The 20,185-nt window shown below is 40.7% G+C and overlaps 2 protein-coding genes across 5 annotated transcripts in view; one reads left to right on the top strand and one right to left on the bottom strand.

The window, feature by feature from the left end:
• LOC110980211 (uncharacterized) overlaps window positions 1–5,782 on the top strand; it is a 13,886-nt gene extending 8,104 nt beyond the window's left edge. For both annotated transcript variants that reach the window (XM_022236660.2, XM_022236661.2), the window contains one exon: window positions 3–5,782. In XM_022236660.2, coding sequence (XP_022092352.1) covers window positions 3–114 — 112 coding nt within the window. In that variant the 3' untranslated portion in view covers window positions 115–5,782. The remainder of the gene's footprint in view (window positions 1–2) is intronic.
• telo2 (telomere maintenance 2) lies at window positions 4,898–20,185 on the bottom strand. Of its 3 annotated transcripts, none has more exons than XM_022236631.2 (22): window positions 20,127–20,184; window positions 19,225–19,608; window positions 18,702–18,917; window positions 17,951–18,036; window positions 17,704–17,772; window positions 16,995–17,142; window positions 16,718–16,820; window positions 16,254–16,322; window positions 15,711–15,852; window positions 14,290–14,506; window positions 13,856–13,975; window positions 13,344–13,432; window positions 12,742–12,833; window positions 12,149–12,265; window positions 11,583–11,654; window positions 11,272–11,451; window positions 9,713–9,804; window positions 9,219–9,318; window positions 8,476–8,540; window positions 8,126–8,241; window positions 6,888–6,970; window positions 4,898–6,381 (listed from the first exon to the last, which is right to left on the bottom strand). In XM_022236631.2, the coding sequence occupies exons 2-22, from the start codon at window positions 19,572–19,574 to the stop codon at window positions 6,358–6,360; spliced, it is 2,550 nt and encodes an 849-aa protein (XP_022092323.2). In that variant the 5' UTR covers window positions 19,575–19,608; window positions 20,127–20,184; the 3' UTR covers window positions 4,898–6,357. The 3 variants fall into 3 exon arrangements, with proteins under 3 accessions (XP_022092323.2, XP_086995337.1, XP_086995338.1); XM_087139211.1 differs by lacking the exon at window positions 20,127–20,184 and adding an exon at window positions 19,853–19,875; XM_087139212.1 differs by lacking the exons at window positions 4,898–6,381; window positions 6,888–6,970; window positions 8,126–8,241; ... (1 more) ...; window positions 9,219–9,318; window positions 9,713–9,804 and adding an exon at window positions 9,836–10,131 and having other exon boundaries at window positions 20,127–20,185.

Genomic DNA, 20,185 nt, shown 5'->3' with positions numbered 1-20,185 from the left:
AGGGTTCGCCAAGCTCAACTGGAGGCCATCTTTAGCCTGATGCAAGATAACAAGGAACGCTTCGGTATGTCCTCCGTGGACGACGTTCAGAACCAGTACAAGCTGTATGTGTGACACCAACTCGGTTCTCTCAAGTCGGTATCCAACCCCTGGTATTGTATTCATGAGTTGCGAGTTTGTTCTCAGTTTCAAGTCCAGATTGCCCAACGTAAACCACCCAGACGCCTTGTACGTAGTTTGACGTGCAGTTCTGTAAAGCCTTAAAGGCCATTGCTTTACATAGAGTACCGAAGAGTGACATCACTGTGAACCAGAAAGTGCAGTGCAAACAAATGGAGTACCCGCGCATGTTGGTTCACGTGCTGGTTCTCGCGCTAATGCCTTTTGCACACTAACTGTGCGCGTGACGTATTCACTTCGGCACTCTATAGAGCTTGAAGGTCCTACATTGTCATAATTTGGTAATGTTATGTCACACTGAACAGTGCTGAATATTCAAAGATTCAGGAGTGTCCTTTGCATATATTCCGAGGGGATAGGTTTCATCTTCCAGCGGTACTGGGCACGATGTGCTTATTAAATTGTGAAAAATTACATAGAAGTTTTTATTCTTATTTATATCACCAGAGGGTGAAATTAGACAGGGAAAAACTGTTCAGACATTGTTGTCTTATGATCTGTCACATCACAAGGTCACATGGGATGTCACACAGTGTCAAAATTCCTCCACTTATTCAGATTCTAAACACCAGAAGTGTCACAGTGTTAGTATGCCTATTGGGAAAGAGGACTGGTGAATACTGAGATTCATGATGTCACATTCGTTGCTTCTTGTGCACAATTTGACCAAGCACATCCTTCTCTCTTTGCACCAATGAGGTAAATGGTTGGAAGATTATCCGATGTCTGGCCACAGTCCAACTTTTCATATGAAGGCAGCATGTGTGTTTGCAGTCTGTACTCGATTGTGCTTTAGAAGTGAAGGGGTTACAGGAAAGGGCTACACTTTCTGAGCTCCGGGCACATGGCTATCAATTGCTTGCCAATCACTGTACATGTGGCTACAGAGAGAGCTATGTGTATCTGTAGGCCAGCAGTTAGGAAGTTGAGTCCAGCCATTAGTAAGGTTTCTCAGTGCCAGCATTTACTTGAATGCATACATTTTACCACCCATGAGCATAATTGGTCATTCCAACGTTTGGCTTCTTGTTTGCGTACACATGCATTTAGCAACCTGACAGCATCCGCCCCAACTTGAAGTGCACCCCCAATCGGCAAAAGAAAGACAGATGGTAGTAAGTTTTCCAAGCGGGTTATTGCACACATTCTGTGTGTACGCAAAGACCGTACATTAAGGACTAAATGTATTTGTTACACGCACTCAGCGTGCTCCGTGTCAAATGCACCATTGATATCCGTTATAAACGCTCGCCTATACGGTGAGGACAAAAAAAAACACGCCCTCTTTTGTTCCGCTCAGAGCAGATTACAATGGAAGTTGTAAGCCTCCAAGGGGAACCTTGTATGTACAGCTTTGAAACAAAAATGGCAAATACATGTTCAGAGATTTATCCGTTTTCAACTCAATACTACATGAATGAATCAAGAGGTCGCTAAGTGAAAATTGACACTTCATCAGACATGCTACTTTGACGCGTCGCGAGCATGATATTCATACCCTTTGCGCCCACAGCGGACAGCAAGTTGCACGCTCAGTATTTGTTTTACTTATGAAACCTCTCTCTTGTCCACTGGCCTACCTTTGGGGCAAAATTAACCACACTGCAGTTAAATCAGCACGATTCTCAATTGGGTGTTTCCATTTAAACTGCGTGCTTCGTAGTTTTTGCAGGTTATTGGCGTCCATGCCAGGGTCACGTGACACATCTCCGTGCTATGGTGTTACCGAGGAAAAAGTGAGGTCCTACACATTTTTTGAAAACGTTGATTTCAAATATGACAGAATACAAATATTGAGTAGCTCAGAATAGAATTGGAGGAATATTATCCCTTGGTATAATCTGGACTTTTCCATTTCAAGAGGTGAAAACGGAACAGTCCAGATTTTACAAAGTGACAATATGCTTCCTGTTTCACAATTTCAAGCTACTCAGTATTTGTTTTAAATAACTGACATACAGGTCCCAGTCTGCCGCATCAATTAAGTCCTGGTAATCAGTGTCCGGAGTGGATGCAACTGTTGGTGCATCTGTTGATGTCGCCACCATGATAGTGTGTGCTCGTCAAGCAGCACAAATTTGGTTTTAAGCTCCCAGGTGTTGGTACGTGGCGCTCCGCTAATCAAAATTAGTAAGGCTTGACTGTTCAAAAGCCATGGGAACATGTTGACATATTGAGACCCCGGTGTGAATGACAGTAATAATAAGACGTGATCTGAGCTTCACCAGTAAATTAAATTCCCAAGGATTTGTGTTCGGTTATGTAAGAGTAAAGGGTACATGTAGCTCCTATTTCCATGATAATGCTGCTTTTGATGAAAAATTTGAACAAATGTACATAGAAAAACAAAGCTAAAATTGTACAGTTGAGAATGACCAAATGTTTGTAACAAGTTTGTTGCTGATTCTGAACACAAAGTTCTATAACTTGTTGAATGTAGGTAGTGTTAGGACCCCCCAAAACACCTTGTGAATGAAGTTGCACTAGAACATGTTGTTATGTAGATTGCTGCAGCACAGTCATTTAAAAGGCAAGAAAGGTGATGAAGCAGGTCTTTTCCCACCTTCCAGATCAATTTCCGCTATTGGGCCACTCTGCGGATTGGAGATTTTAGTCAGTTTTGTAGCAACAGTGGTAGCAGTTGTTAAAAATTGAATCTGGGTACCCACAATAAATTAAGGGAAAAATGAAATTGATTTCAGTACTTTCAGATCCAGATGATCCAGTGCTAAGGAATTTTTAATCCCATGGGTTCAACTCCAGCCATCAGGACGCTCTGTCCTTAGACAAGCTTCAGTGACCTCTGGTAGACAGGAGCCCCTTCCAGGCACAAAAGAGAGACATTTTCTACGTCATTCCCTGCCAGGATTAGAGAGGCAATTAGGTTCCAGATGTGAACCCAGATCGGTGCTTTTTTTGCATACAGTCTACAGCAAATGCTTTTATGTTGCGCAGATAGAACTTTCTCTGTTTCGTCCACATGTTCAATTGATATAAAGTGTTACGCACTGTATGCACAGTTAGGCAGATAAGACTTTACACAGGTGATAAGGTTAAGCTATGTGGCTTATGTTTTTAAATATACTATGGCCGCGGCGAACAATTGTTAGTTTGGTTACAAAGCTTGTTAGTGTTGTATGCATGATGAGTAAAAATAGATGTACGTACGTGCAGAAGTTGAACAAAACACCATAGTGTGTTGAATATCACTTGTGACTGAATTGTCTGATAAAAAGAGTACCACGTGACCACACAGTTTCCCTGAGATCGGCCGACACTGCAGTAGGCAAGCCTTTGGTTAGAACCCTCACTTCATGTTGTGACTTCTAGACAGTGGTGCCTTTTTGGCATAAAATAACTAACTTTTTTACCAAATGGTCCATTGTAATGGTTACCACCACTTCAGTGTACAGTTATTGTCCAGTGAGTACTAACTCCATGTTTCTCATACGTTTTGCTATTTGTAAAGGCTTATTTACTACACGTACCTAAACACTGTGGGCGGCATCACAGTCTACGCGTGTTTTTTTAATGAGTGGATTCGGCTTAGACTTTGGTGTCACTGGTTCAAGCCATTTTAAAGCAGCGTTTGAAACCACATGTTCAAGCTCTGACCGGAACCAGCAAAACCGAAGTTTAAGCTGAATTCACTCGTTTGGAAAACACTATGCCGATAATGATGGTGACTGCGTCTGTCACCTGGGCTAGTGAGAGAGTCCTTTCCAAAGTATTACATGACTCAGTCTGAGCAAATGACTAGGCAAGACATAATTGAGCAGGTTTTATGCCCAGTACCTAAGATTTATAAGGCTTCAAGAGCCTTGAGCAGTTACGATTCACTTTGAAGGACCTAGCCTCGGTTAATATGAGAGGTCATTTATGAAGGATGTATGGGGGCAGGGAGGAAGTTGGGCTCATCTGCTCCTTGCATACAGGAGTCCAAGGCAGTGGGTACCTTAAGAGAGCAACAACATTGCTTTAATAACTTCGCTTGACTATAATGCACTTCCAAGTTTAATACATACATGGACCAGCTTTTATACTTCAAAAAATGGTCATAACACATTGGCTTTCATCCCAACCACATGTATCTTACTAGCACTTCCCAGTGTCACCAGTCTGTTTATTCACAGGCAGTGTGTAAGTGTGGGGGGTGGAGTCAGTGCGCATGCTGTGTATACAAAGGGGGGGTCTAAAAAGTCCACATTTTGTGCATATGTACCGTACTTAGGGTGACCCCCGATGTGTCATTTTTGATAACACAGTTTTCACTGTATTCATTTTTGAGTTTGTAAGTCTTAGCTCCATGTTTTCAAAACTGTTCGTTTTTAGACCTTGACTTCTTACAGAGCTGCAGACGCACATTTGGTTTTTGTCACTTGAGTCAATCTTTAAATCACTTCCGTCTTTTATACACAGGATTGCATTGGTGTAAATGGAAAGGACTGTAGATAAATTGTACATCACTTGCCTACTTTCTCTTTTGTTTTTAAGTGTTTTACATTTTACAGAGTGAAAGTTATAGTTCTAAAAAGTAGACGTTATATGTACATTGACGTGTGAGTAGAGCAAGTGTGCATTTCAGTGAGGTAGTGCATGCATCTAACAAGAAGTCGTTTTCTTGCCACTCTCCCTCTGGTATGAAATATAACATGTATTCGATTCGACAGCCAAAATTCTGTTGCATCAAGCCGTGGAATATATGCTATTTTTTGGGGGGTGCACAAGGACACCATTATGAAATGCATGTAGGTGCTTATTCTAATTTTTTGGCCAATCCCCCTTCCAAAATAGGAAATGCTATTCAACACGAATTGCAAGCATTTTGTATGGGGTGTGTGCGAGTGGTTGACATGATCGTATCTCCTTGTTTTTCACAGTCATCGTTTAGTTTGGCACCTGTCTACATGTTCAAAAGTAGGCACCTTGTGTGCACCAGACCTTGTCAGTTACACTTGGCTTCAGTAGAGGTATGTTATTACAGCCATTACCAAAAACATGTTTATACTGACCAGCAACATAATGGTGGTCATGTTTTCTCATCCCAACAAAAATTCTGAAGCGAAAAAAAAAATGGTTTGCATTTCCATGTTGAACACCTGTGGATTGTGGATTAGAGATAATCTGACATTTCCTTTCCTTATTTGCCATGAGTGTAAAATATTTCACAGTCCAAATATTTTGCAGCAATGAAACAGCAAACCCCATCATGACCACTTTGTCATCTTTTCATCCAGTTAATATCCACTGTAATTCACACAGGTAACAACAGCAACTTTTGGTTTCATTCGGTCCCGAAGATACTTTATTAATTAAAGCTGGGAAAATATTCAACTATATCCACAAACTCAATCAAATGTTACAGTCAAGTTTGTGGTCGTGGAAACACGCCCCGTTGCCTTGTACTTACACTGGAGGTTGCAACTGTCGAACACAAGAAAATGAATATTAACTAATGATGAAAACAATAGAAACATCTCAAATGTGGGGGGGGTATTTTTGTTTACTTACATTTTTATTTCTTTCCTGTTGAATTGTACTGAGGTACAGGTTATGTTTATTGAAGTGCAATAAATGCTAGTGTTCAAAGATATGCACACTACTGACTAGCGTCAACCTGCGGTTGTTATTTATGGATAGTGGTGGAGTGGATGGCATTCAGTACTCAGATCCAACCTTTGGATATCGGAAATAGGCACCTCAGACTCGTCGGAGTGGCTCAGTCGGTTTCAAACAAAATACAAGAAAATCCTTTCAGTGTGAATTCTTGTGAATTTTGTGACATGAATATTTGGTGTCGAGCAGGGGTTTGGGGCTATAAAAGCTACATAGATATACAGAATACTAAGATATCAAAGTCAAGCTTGGTTGGGGGGGTTGATAACTGCTTAATGTGTCTAGTGGATAATGAAGCACAATCCGTGCATGGTATAAATCAAGAGACTTTTCTAAAGATGCTGGAAGAGTGCAGATTCAACAGCCACAGGCCTAGGGGAAGCTTAAAAGTCTGCATCATTACCAACAGAAATTGGAACCCCGGATGGCGTGAGCACTGTCATGCAATTACAGTTCTCTGGGGCAAGGTGCTGAAGCCAGGTTGCTGTACTGAACCAAGAGGAACAATTATGCAACACTTTCCTTTTCTGAAAAAGAACCGTGGTGCTACTGTGATAAGTGTCACCTTGCTTCAGCGTTCAACTCCTGAAAGAAAGAGAGGGATCAGGAATCACGTTATTCATTAGTAAACATGACAAGCATGTGATTGATATGGTTCTGAACTGTAGGGCGCCCTCTGTTGGCTCCCAAATCAAAGTTAAGCATTTGCCAACCATGTCCTGGCAACTCATGTACCAAGCATGTCAGTGACCACAAATCTCTTGTATGGAGTTTGACATTGGCAGGTGATGCCACAAGGGGGGGAAGGGAAGAGTAGATAAAAATGGCAATGAAAAGAGACCAACACAAAGTAAATTTTGCATAAAATTGGAACTGTAAGAGGGCTAAAATGCCGCTCTTCTTGTCTGCACCATGATAATTGAGTGATATGGATTCAACAGTGTCCCCTGCAGTACACAGAGGTCTATCCAGTCTTCAACTCATCAACTAGTGACTTACAGTTCCCATTTTGGTGCCTTCCTCTCAAAAAAACAACACTACTACAGCTGTTGTGGGGGTTTTGCCTGCGACAGTTACAAAAAATAACGTACCTTGTGGACCACTGATCCCAGGACCATCAAGGTCTGTGCTGCCAGGCCTCTGCACTCCGCATTGGGGTCCTTGCCAACGATGTCTGAAATAAAAGAAAAGGACCTTGTCATGTAAAAAATTAAGTATTACAGGCCTTGCGCTAACTTTTTTTCCTGGCTAGCCCACTGGGCTAGTTCAATGGATCTTTTACTATCCCGTTTAGAGTTTTACTAGCCCGTATATAAATATTTTTAAAAACCCAAAATTTGTTATCAGCTCACCAATAAAGAATTTGACAATTCCGAAAATAAAAGGCTGATTGTATAAACAAAGAGGCATGTATGTTAGTTACACATCGCTTGAGTCACTGGTAACAGAGTTGGGAACAAAATCACCTCTTTGCTCCATCTTTCCCCTCATTTGGGTTGCTTACGTTAGGCAAAAATTGACACTTTTTCCTTACTTTCTGATATTATATTGATAGATTGATTTATATTGAATACATGTATTTATTTTGATACAAGTTTTAACAGGTAGGCTTATTCTGAATTTTTCACTAGCCCATCGGGCAACCAAGGAACCAAGTTTAGGTAGCCCGGAGCATTTTTAGCTAGAATTTGTACGCTGGGCTAGTACTATTTCGAGGCCTGTATTATGATAAAACCAAGGCTGAGGTTTTTTCAGTATTTAACCCTAAAATTGTGGATTTTTATTTTTTTCGCTCCCATTTCTAGACTGTCCAAAAACTAAGTGCACAATTTATATGCATAATCCTGATCTTTTAGGAAAGAACCCTCCCCTTTTTAGCTATTAAAATCCCAGAAACGTCAAAAGTATTCACTGTTACAACCCCAGCAAGACTCAAAGTGAGCGATGAACACCTGCATGCAAATTGTTTGATATCAAAAGCATCTTCTACATGTGTTGTTGAATGGGACAATCTGCTACAAAGCAGCCTTTTGTGTCTGCCCATGGTTTGAGTATGGGCCTTGGGCTGGACCAAGAGAGGTCGCTACTTTCTTAGCAACAGAGGCCCCTTTGGATGGAACTGAACTCTGCTGGTTCATAAATGACTAAGAAATAGATGCATCATGGTCACATCACTACCAGCAAAGTGAACACCCCTATCAACATGGCTCTTTTCAACCGATGAGGGGGTGCTTCTGCTCAAGTAACCCTGTTACTCATGACTGGCCTTGTGATGGGACTTGTGAAAGCACTTGTGAGGGACTCGAATACAGCACTGGTTTGGTTGTACCTTCTAGCCAAAGCTTGCATTCCAACATCTCATCCTGGAGGTCAGAGACCAAGAGATGACTGGGCACGCTCAGTATCACCATGGAGACGGCAAACATCAGGGCTTGCCGCACGAACCTGGTGTGTTTATCAAATACATTACAGTAGCAGGTTGACAATGGTGAAAATGGTTACAGTTTAATCTTATGTTCATGCCACACGTTGCCCCCAAAAATCACCAAATATGGGGATGGTAGGATGAACAAATTATTTGACCAAATTAACTAACTCGTGTAATATGCTCTAGTGGCTCAAACTTGATATAAAAACAAAACTTAATTGGTGCCGGGAATGTTAAAGTTTACCACTTACACTTCAGTGTGGTACCTCAGTGTCCATACCAACTCCAGTAGACTGACTGCCATTTGTCTGCAAATCTAATGAGCGATGAGTTACACATAGAGAAAACTTGCTGTTGTCAACAAGAATTTTTCTGAAGAGGAAAATTACAAATGAATGCCAGCACGATGCCAAGAAAAGATTAGTAAAACACACAAGGTCCATTCCCAAAGTTCCTTTCTGTGAGAGCTCCACATGCCAACAGGCCTCCGGCAGCACGAAAAGTAAATGTTTCATTTATTCTAGCGAGGGCGTGTACTATTAAAATCCACTGTGAGGTTCATAGGGATTTTTCAGAATTGAGGAAGAACCCAACCACGGGACTCGATGACCCTGGTAAGTTAGATTGCAAAGAGCGTGTCGCCGTGTTCCTGAATGGGGCAAGATTTGGGGAATTCAGGAAGGCTCCAAGCTTAATGTCCGGGGAGATTGGATAATCACTGAAGAAATAGGGCAAACTGTAACAAGCAAACAATCAAAACTGGGTGCTTGTGTAGGCCAACAAATCTGTTACTTGCAATGTACTTGTTTACATATCATGTTAAACATTGATAATTTTATGTGCACAAATCAAACGGCCTGTGCTGGTACAGTGGCCTTTGTCTGGCATTGAAGGTAGCTTCACAGTGTCCTCGGAACCACTTGTACATTTACTTCGGTTTAAATGATAAGAGTCCAGGAAAAGACTTTAACTTCACGTAATGCATAGTACTGACCGGTGCATGTTGGGCAGCGTGTACCACAATGCCAAGGGTGTAGAGCATTCTACCGAGGAGTAGGAAGTCATCACCCATCATGTCCATGGTGTTGAGATTACTGTGAAGAAGAAGAAATAGTGAACAAAAAAACACTGAAAGATAATTGGGTAGAGATAGATACAGAGAGTCAACAGCATTCAGGCGTGGAACTGGGGAGTCAAGGGAAAATCACAAGGAAATCCCAAACCACTTTGAAAGTTTTTTTTTCAATTTGAGATAGCATGCATGTGAATCCAAAAACAACAGAAGAAATCAAGAGATCTATGGGAATGTGACATGCCGCAGCACTCAACTAAAGAAAATTATACTGTGTTATCCAAGCTGTGTATTTTATGACAGAACTGGACTGGAGAAAATGTACACGTAGGCTAAAAAGTCATTGCAATGCTTTTGGCATTATCCCACATTAGGAAGTTAGAGGATTAGCGATCCAAATTCAAACTCAAATTTACCTGTCGTAGCTCTTGAGAAGCGGGAAGAAGAAATAACCGGCAACAGGGGCAAACCTACTGGCGATGGGGGTAGGAGCTGGGGTACTCCTTCCCTGCAGAACACAAATCAAGGACGAAAGTGAAATTTTGTGTCAGGGAGTGACACAAAACTAGTTTTTACAAAAACGCCATCATGAAACCTGACCAAACGGATTTGAAACTGGTCAGCTGCCCTGGGCAAAGTTTAAGTGGTAGAGAAGCTACGATGTCTGCACTAGTACTGCAAGCAGGGGGATTGTAGGTTCAAGTCTCACTCTCAGGTTTGTGAATTCTTTCTCAAATGGCTCTCAGATGGAACTGAGCATACAGTTCTCGTAATCACTCAAGACCAAAACATGATACAGAGCATAGGGCACAAAAGTGTAGTATGAGCCATCCACCTACATCAAAAGAAACATAACAGAGAAAAGATAATTTGGTCACAATTCACATTGTTCTCTTTCTCTTCTTTGAAAATGGTCTGTAGCCTTTCTTGCTCCACCCCTGAATATTACAATCCTCAAATCTCAACCTCTGAAACTCTAAGCCTTACAATTTGAAAGTAACAGATGCAGTCGTGCTGCCATTTGTGATGTGATCTTGGACAATCTGCTGGTTGTCGCCAAACTTGTTTTGAAGACAAAAGCAAAATAATCTCCAAATTGTTCAGTGGACAATTTGAAACCCTGTTACATTCCAATTGTTAATATCCACATTATCAATTTTGAAAATCTAAAATAAAGATTCTACCATTTTGATTGTAAAACCATGACAGATGACAGATAATTAAAACAACTGCCTTCTTTTTTTCATTTGCATCATTTTTTTTTGAGGACAGCGATGGCTGTGTACATCAAGGAACCTGACTTCCTGCAGGAGAACTCAGGTTAACCCCTTTGCGCCGAGACGCGAATATAGCCGCCGTAAAAATTGAGATCCTTAGCCGCTTTTCAGCTATTATTCTCGGCCCGTGCTCGAGCGAACCTGGTGAAAGAAGGCAGACACTGGCTCGTGTATATATGGTAATTGGTCTCTGTGCATAGCCCAGAAATGAAAAGACCGAATTTGCATCATAATCACCAGCTTCACAATAGTCCCCACTTTGAAAAGAGGCAACAGGAATGTGGAAGCTTGAGTAGAGACACATGCCACCGAACAATCAGCCTTTTCATCGTGTAATTCAAAGCGTGCAGAGCATGCAGGGCCACAAACCGAGAATTTGTGGTTTGGCAGGAGGCCTTCATGACCAAGCGAGGCTGGAATTCTTGGAGTCGGCTTTCGGGAAGAAATTCCCGTCGTCAAGGGGTTAAAGACAATGCAAAATCATAATTTTAACAATTTTGAAAAAAGGCACAGTGTCCCTATTAATGTGATGAATATTTCATGTAATTATGACAAATTTCACCACGTGAGGAGCTGAGAGCTTCCTTGATCACATGACCATGATCGCATTTCACAATGGTGCTCAGTGTTCATTGCTTTTACATGCAAACAGATTTGAAAAAGAAAACGTTGATGGGCACAGGAAAAAAAATACCCACTTTAGCAAATCGCCTGGTCTTGCTCTCGATCCTTTTCTGTACAATATCCCTCCAATGTTCCGCCTCCTCCGAAGGGTTTGGTGCAGCCTGGGTCAAAGGTCGGCGTGGTTTCTGAATACCACTACAGGGCGCTGTTGCTTCCAGGGGTTGGGAAAGTTCTTGGGCTGCAGCCGCAAGGACCTAAAGGAAATGATATGCCATTACGATCCAAAACAATCATTTGGAACTGCACTTCTGTTCTGACTGACGGAAATGATCTGTTACTGTTTAGTCATTTTTGAAGGAGACCTCTTTAAAAATATAATCCTTACCTCCAGCATGTCCAGCCTCTGTCTGATGTTGTAGTTTCTGTCGTAGAACTCAGTTGTCAAATATTGAGATGCCTAGATAAAGTCAAAATTCGTGGAATTACACCTGGAAAACCTGACACGAAATCAAAGACAATAAGAAACTTTCGCCAGTGTTAACCGCATAAATGACCTCGTAGCAATTAATATGAATTTGGACTTGTTCCAGAGACAAAACTGAGCCAAGATTTGATTAACTGAACGATCCAACCCATTGTCACTCACTTACTGCTAAACCGTCATTAGAAAATCTTGAACTAAGGTATTATATTTGGCTGATGTACTTTCCATCTATGGTATATCCTCATAGTCATGCTTATTAGAGCTTTTATATGAAGTGTATGTCAGAATAGTAACGACTTAAGTCAATACTGGATTTGAGTCTGACTCAAATTGCAATTTTTGGCGACTAAACTCAACTCGAGTCCCGACATACACATGACTTGATACAAGTCACTGTGAGCAAATAACTCAACTCAAGTCACAAAATTTAATGACATGTTACAACTTTGGTGTATGTCCTCAATTACCTGGATTGGACATAGTACAGTTGCAGCTACCATCGCCGAGTGCCTCAAGACCATGAAGTCATCAATCTCATAGATATCCTCTAGATGCAGAAGAACCTGCAGGAACTCTACACAAACCTTGGGAGAATGGCATTCAAATAAGATTAAAACTGTTTGAATACGTGGTCAGTTTTTAACATCACAGGCGTCAAATACTATCATTCCTGAACTCAGCATCAGAGTAGGGCAAACTTTATCCCAAAGTTTTGGCACTGAAATATAGAGCCAGTAGCTCTGTCTGATTCAACTTCTTCTCAACAGTCCATTTTCTTAAAAATACCTTCAGCCAAACTCTTGGTCTTAGACTACATTGTTAAAATAAATTAAAATCCACCAGCATTGCCAGGAAAAGAATAGAGGCTTTGCTTGGTAGCCATCTTGCAGGGCAGTTCTTTTGTCCACAGGGAAACCTCCTTTGTGCATACCTGGGGGAACAAAAGAACTGGCTAACAAGATGGCAGCCATGCAAACCCTTTACATATCAAGCTTAGAAGACACCATATGCATAAATCTGCAGTTCAGTGAGTGTTCTATGCCTCTCTATCATGACACACCTCTGGCAAGTTGTCTGGTTTGCTCCGAGCAAGTTTCTCAGCCACTTTCAGACTGGTCTGTGTCAGTTCACGATTCTCTTTAGCATGCAAACCTGAAATGGTTAAAACAGAAAAACGATGCTTTGATGAGCTGACCTTAATCAGGCCTTCAAATGGAAAGAATTTACAACAGTACAACATCAGTATTTGTAGTCTAAAATTTACAACATCAGACACAAGACCGGTCACAGGTAACACGGTGAAACTGACAGAGCCATGCTTGTGCTGCAGCTCATTTGAATAACTTGTTGCATGCAGTCAGACTGTAGGTCTTGTGATGGTCTTGTGATGGTCTTGCGATGGTTTTGTGATGGTCTTGCGATGGTCTTGTGATGGTCTTAATGGTTCTCAGATACGACACTGGAATCAAGATGCCTAAGGCACATAACCCAGAAATGTCATGACTGGCTATGTTGACTTACATCCCAAAGCATTTCAGTGGCAGATGCTAACCTTCACTGACTTCTAAAATAAACAAGAGTTTCTTGGCCTGAGACACGTTTCGACACCGTCAAACATATTTGATTTGATGAGGATGTAACACGCACTCTGAAATGACCCACCCTCAATGCAGTCCCTTATGTACATGGGCGTCTGGACTTGAGATGTCTTGACGTCCTCCGACATATCGTATGGCTCCAGATCATCGTCACTGTATGGAATGAAATGAACAAATTGTGTTAGTTATGAGCTGATCTGTAACCCTCAAGATGGCAGTAACAGCCTGACTACTAACCCTCTGTAACAATAACATTAGTTACTTCTCTTGCGACATGAGTTTAGTTAAAGAACTGTGATTTTTACGCAACCAGTAGAGAACATTTTCCCCCCTTGAAAAAAGTAGGACTACGCTGCATTTCCTTATCTCATTGGTAACAAGAGAGAAAACCTCAGTTTAAAAATTTTACATTTTTTTGAAAATCTACCTCGTCTTGCAACTTAGGCAAAATTCCCAGACAATCTTGGATAATTTCAAGACACTACGCAAAATTGAGCTTTCCAAATCATAACCTCCACCATACCTCATCTGAGACAGTCCAAGATGATCACAGACTGTCTTTATGATGCTACCCACCTGTCCAGATCATTGTCTTGACTGGGGTGTAATGGAGACACATTTTTCTGCTCTGACTTTCCAGAGGCAGCGTCTTCCCTCTTCCTCTCTTCCTCACTGAGAGACATCTCAACAACGTCTCTACACGGGGAGAAATAAAAACATAAAAAACACAAGAACTATAACAAATCACACCTACCTGGTGATAGGAACGACTGGGAAATGCATAGTTGAGAATAATTTGCTGTGCTTCATTACCCTTCACGAGAACACAAGACAAGCCTAACTTTGTAACATGTTAGCTCATCAATTTGCTTAATATACAATGTTTTGCTCAGCAAACTGGTTAAGGCTACCACTCTATTTGTATCTGCTTAGCCAGTATATTCACTTAACAATAGTTTCCACTTAGCTCCTCTAAGATATTGATCTAGTTAACATATATAATGGCTTACTTTGTAATCTCCTCTATCCCAGGGTCTTTAGGGGGCACCAAGAGTGACCACAGCAGTCGAGTCTCCTCGTCCTTCTCGTACTCAAAAGTCAGCTTCGGTCCCTCTGCCTCCAATGTCTTGGTAAGAGCCTCGGCTGTGATCATTCCAAGTCGGCGCACTTTTTGCAGGGGGCTGTTAAGGTGGCACTGCATTCCTGACAGCAGCGTCTGCATGAGAACTGCAAACGGGGTCCAGGTACAAGATGAGAGAACTTATGCTTGGCAGTTGGAAATAGTGGATGGAAATGTAAAATCCTAGAGAAGTGAAAGAAATTCCTTGAGATTTTGTGATGCGTAAAAATAAACAAAATCTGACAGAAATTAATAATGTTTTATACAAAAAGGATGCAATTCTGGATTCCAAGAAAAATACAAGGGTTTTATAGAACACGAAATACATGTACATAAGGGTTTTATAGAACATGAAATACATGTATATAAGGGTTTTATAGAACATGAAATACATGTACATAAGGGTTTTATAGAACATGAAATATACGTATATAAGGGCTTAATAGAACATGAAATACACGTATATAAGGGTTTTATAGAACATGAAATACATGTATATAAGGGTTTTATGGAGCATGAAATACATGTATATAAGGGTTTTATAGAACATGAAATACACGTATATAAGGGTTTTATAGAACATGAAATACATGTATATAAGGCTTTTATAGAGCATGAAATACACGTATATAAGGGTTTAATAGAACATGAAATACACGTATATAAGGGTTTTATAGAACATGAAATACATGTATATAAGGCTTTTATAGAGCATGAAATACACGTATATAAGGGTTTTATAGAACATGAAATACATGTATATAAGGGTTTAATAGAACATGAAATATAAGGCTAGGTTCAAGTTTTTCTTACCAACACTAATTCTAGCAGTGCGACGTGGAAGTATTTTAAAATACCACAAAGTGCCTGATACTGTACAATGTTCCATGGCAGTGATTGGTCAAAAACTCAAGGGGCAGGAGTCTATTTCTGGAAGGAAGTTCTTTTTTCTGTGGGAGGGGTACCCCAATTCACTCTCGTTCAAGAAAATAGACTATTCACACAGAGCCATTTTTGATCATGTTCCCAGAATCTTAGTCACTGTTATCTGTTAAATAGGGTGGTGCCAGACTATTTTTCCATGCCTCACTTTCATGTCTCACTTTATATAATTAATCACAAATTCTAAATTTGTCATCAGCATAAATGACATTAATTTGTAATGAACTTTCATTTGTGGCATTCATTTAATTCTCAAATTCCCAAAACCACAAACTTAGCCTCGCCTTGAATTCAATATGGCCGACTCATGCATAAGATGAATGCAGGGACAGCTCTGGAAGGATTGCGATCTTTCTCAGAACAAGGTACCTGATTTGTGCTTTGCCTTCTCCTGCTGGTTGAGATGGCCTAGGCAGATGAGAATTACTTTGGTCAAGTAGGCATGCTGGTCATAGGCCGTGTGCTTGACGGCACTACTGTCTCCCCAGACATCCAATACGGTCTTTAGGGTCTGAAATTGACACCAGCCAAAACAATTACAAGAGAAAAAAGATGGGGGGAGAAAGATGGCCAGAAACAGCCTTGCTGAAGAAGTTTTCAATGGTTACAAGTGGTTCATCACATAAATATCAGCTGGCTGTCCACTTCTTTTACACATTTTGTTTTACAGTTTTCTATCCCTAGGAAAGGAGTCCAGGTGCAGTTGACTTGCTAGAAAAAAAGATCTGCACAAGACAAATAGTACAAACTGCCTAAACAGTTTTAAAACAAAACCAAAATCTAGTTACTTCTGCTGGTGAACTAGAAATCTGTTGCAGATATTAATTTTCACAACCTCCCATTCCTGACCCCAACAACCTTGCTTTGATAGAGACATTTGTCATGACCAACATTTCCACATCCAAGACTTACTTTGACCACTAGGTGTCTCCTGTTGGGTGAGTCTGCTAAATAGCCGATGATATTCTGTGGAACCAACTCCTGACATCCAAAAAATTCATATGCGTAGTGAGAAGATGGCAAATAAACTAGTGCATAGCAAATTCCGACACATATCCAAAGAGGGCGCTTAAGAGGAAACTTAAAACTGCGCTTATTGAAAGAATTGGCAAATTTTGCTCGTGAGATCTTAAAGGATTTTGGGTGATGTAAAGCTGTCAACGTGTGCTCAGACTGTTGAAATTATATCAGAACCCGCACGAATCAGCTTTCTAGGCTGCTTTTTAAAATAATCTTCCAGACTTGATTTTGAGGTTTACTTTATGCAAATATTTACAGTTTTGTCCACCTCAGCTCCAAATCAGGGATGCAGCAGTGCCTGTGAGATGCTTAAATAAACAGTCTGATTGCAATCTTGGGTCAGTGTGCAATCTCACCTGACTGTAGCATCTGAGGAGGAGGAACTTGTTAGTGAGCAAAAAGAGCAATTTCTTGTTGCTAAGCACCGCATCCCCCAGGAGCCTCGACACAATGCCATACCTTAACAGAGCAATAAGAAGGCTTAGAATTTTTGAACTGTTCAAATAACATCATTCAAATCTTTGTGAAAGTAAATAACACACACACACTGTATTCCATGCAAGATTCAGGGTTTTGTGGTCACAATCAATTACAATGGTTTTGCAAAGCTCCAGAAGTTTCATTTTACGTTACCATGGTATTTTCTTAAGGAGGCAGTCCATGATGCTCTCCATGCATCTCTCTGGAGTACCAACAATGATACGAGAGCAGACACGACACCATAGGAAATCATCAGCCGTAAATTTGACAAAGTGAGGCAGAAGAAAGGATAATATGGTATCTGAAAAAAATAGGAAAACATGACTGATAATGACTAAAATCAGAACAACATCCAATCTGTATTTATGAAGATGAATTCTCTTAACACACAATCGTCTTTTGATCATAACGTGCCTTGTTTCACACAATGGCACTTAAGTCCAAAATTACCATTTGCTTTAAAATCTTTGAAATTCCTCCACTGAATTACTGGTGACATTCATTGAACTGAGCTTCTTTCAAAGAGTTCAATCTGCATAATGCAAAGATCTACGATCATTTAGTACTAACGGCATTAAATGCCGTTAAAACACTTCCCATCTTCTTTAAATACACCAGAATCTCAAAAAAACTAGTTCTCTTATAAAGCATTTATGTGTAATGCAAATATGTTAATTTGAGTAGTAACATGGTTTTGGCACATCGGAAGAGCTGATAAAACCACTGTTACTTCAGTTTGAGCACACAGCATGTCAATGTCTGTCATATTTCCTTCAAGGCTGTAAGGATTCTTCCTGTGCAGAGTCCTGAGGCAAGGACTCTATAAGCAACTTTATCCACACTTCAAAGGTTTTGTTCTGACCTGCATGTCCATTCAGACATATCCTGCCAATCAACTGGCTTACAAACAGCAAGGAGCAGTCTTGGGTAGCTGAATGGAAGGAGAACACAAAATAAATATATAAATAATTTCATTTTGATGTCACTGATGTCCTCTTTGTTAATAGTTTTAATGTTAGGGTTTTACAGAGATCATTAACTTTTTTCTACACACCTGCTGCCAAAGGAAATAATTCTTGTTTTGAGACAACCTGGGCATCATGGCTCACCTTTGAGTTGATTATACACTTTGTGGAGTACCACCACAAGATCTTTGGCGAGAGATGTGAAATATTGCTTGGGGTGAAAACTAATGCTGAAAATAATGTTAAGAAAAAAGAGCTTTCAAACATGCCATGATTCAACATCAAACATTCAATTAAGCACATCATAGTCAGAGCCCTGTGAACAAACAGTATGAAATGCACATTTAAACCAGGGCCAGGGCAGGATGGACACACTGTGTGCCTTTGGTTTTACTAAACCACTGAGGACCAGATATTGGTTCCCCTGTAGTCCGTCCAACATTCTCCCATAGACTAAGAGTTGAACAAAGGACTGACCACTTAGAGTGGGGAAAAATTCTTTACCTATTTTTACCACATATTTGTTATCGGGTTTATGGGGACGATACATGAGATGAAATGTACACTTTATGGGGGACCAAAAACATTATGGGGAGAAATTTTTGTCCCTACAACATAATTCCCAGTTTCCTTACAAATATGCTGCTAAGTTTTGTCTGAATGTGCACAAGCCCATAGCAGTTCTGATTAAGAGCCCAACACACATTAATAACAGGGGTGCCTTTCACAAATTTTTGCACAAGAGCGAAAAGCTAAACAATGGTAGGCCTACTGAAGTTGAACACTAGAGGACTTGAATAAAATGAATACCAGATCAACTTGTCCAAATATTAGAAACCTGCTTTTTAATACAAATGATCTCGTATCAAGTGCACCCTCATCAACCTCCATGTACCTGCACTTGTCTTGCATTCTGTTGGCTACTCTGTCTGGCAATGAGACTATCACCGTCAGGAGCTGTTCCCAGAGGACACGGTGTTTGGCTGATTGGGTCCCCGAGTCGGTGAGATCCGACAGGATGCAACACTGTGTCCAGATGATGTCAGTCATCCTGCCACGGAGGAGGAAGTCTTCCAGGAGAGACAGACACTTGTTCTGTTTGAAGCTTGGACTGTAGATTCAAAACGACAGTAGCTTTTTTCTTAAAGGGTATCTTACAGTGCATGACACCATATTTCAATCTTCTTTTTTTGTTCTTGAATAGTTTGTTACTCCCGAGTTTATACTACAAAAAAAAAAATCTGGGTGCTGAAGGCACATCGCATTTGCCCTATAAAAATTGTACATTATGTTGATAGTCTTCCAGTTTGTCAACATACTTCTAATAGGAGCAACAACAAGGAAGCAGTATTCTATGGTTGTTAATTTTTAATAAATTGTTTTGTTTTTTTTTTCCTCGTTATTTCCAAAAGACTGACCTGCTCTGTGTGACTGCACTGCACAACACCAGAAAAGCATGATGGTGGACACCATCCAAGAAGAAGACATCAATCAAACTGTCTCGCTCCTCGACTGTAAACCGGCTGCACCAATCCAGGCTAAACTGACCGACCAGAAACTCTAAGAAGCGGACGTAGTGGCTGGCTCCAAACTCCACCGCTGCTTCACTCGGTGTGCCCAGAGTGGTTACATTGTTCCCATTCCGCCCGGGTAGCAGAGCAGAAATCGTCTCCAGGGCTCTGCAGAGTTCTGTGGAATCTCTGGACGAGGTGAGAATATTCTGCGATTCCCGCACTGTTTGACGCACTGATAATTTAGTATCAGCCATGGCGTAATCACAGTTGACAAATTCAAAGTCAGTCCTTTGAAATGAAAAAAAGCAAAATGTTTCCTTATTTGCATTATGTAAGACGAAAAAGAACTCTGTGTCTTTGTTCCTGATTTTAAGTAAACTTTAGAAATGGCAGTGAATGGTGTGCGTGTGACAAACATGCCTTGCAAATGCTGCAAATTACATGTCAGAATATTTATGATGAAATCTTATTTGCAATACTTTCAGTGATTGCGAAGCACTTATTCTTTTTTATGGGGGCTATTCAGCTTTACTTTTTGATGACAGCGCGAAACTGTTGTGTCCGGAAACTGGTCAACCGTCAAGCAATGCAATGCCACACTATGCCCGATGCTGAGCCTAATTGAGGCCGCGTCGTCTGCACAGCTCAACCAGATTTACTTTGACAAATTTAACGATTAATGACGGTAAGCAATATTATGGTGGTAACAACTAGTTACTGGGTTGGTCGTGGTCTTATTCCTTGACAAATTAGTGAATGAGATACAAAACACAGTTACTTGGATAGGAGTATTTAACACAACTTACGTTTCGTGTTTCCAACTGAGCCACGGCCACGAGTTAGCTGAGATACTGTGGGGCGCCCT

The sequence above is a fragment of the Acanthaster planci genome, linkage group LG07 (genome assembly GCF_054643075.1).
Source record: "Acanthaster planci isolate LZ-2023a linkage group LG07, COTS_SCS, whole genome shotgun sequence".
Lineage (NCBI taxonomy): Eukaryota > Metazoa > Echinodermata > Asteroidea > Valvatida > Acanthasteridae > Acanthaster > Acanthaster planci.
Note: the sequence above shows the minus strand (reverse complement) of the source record. Positions and strands in the feature narration are given on the sequence as shown.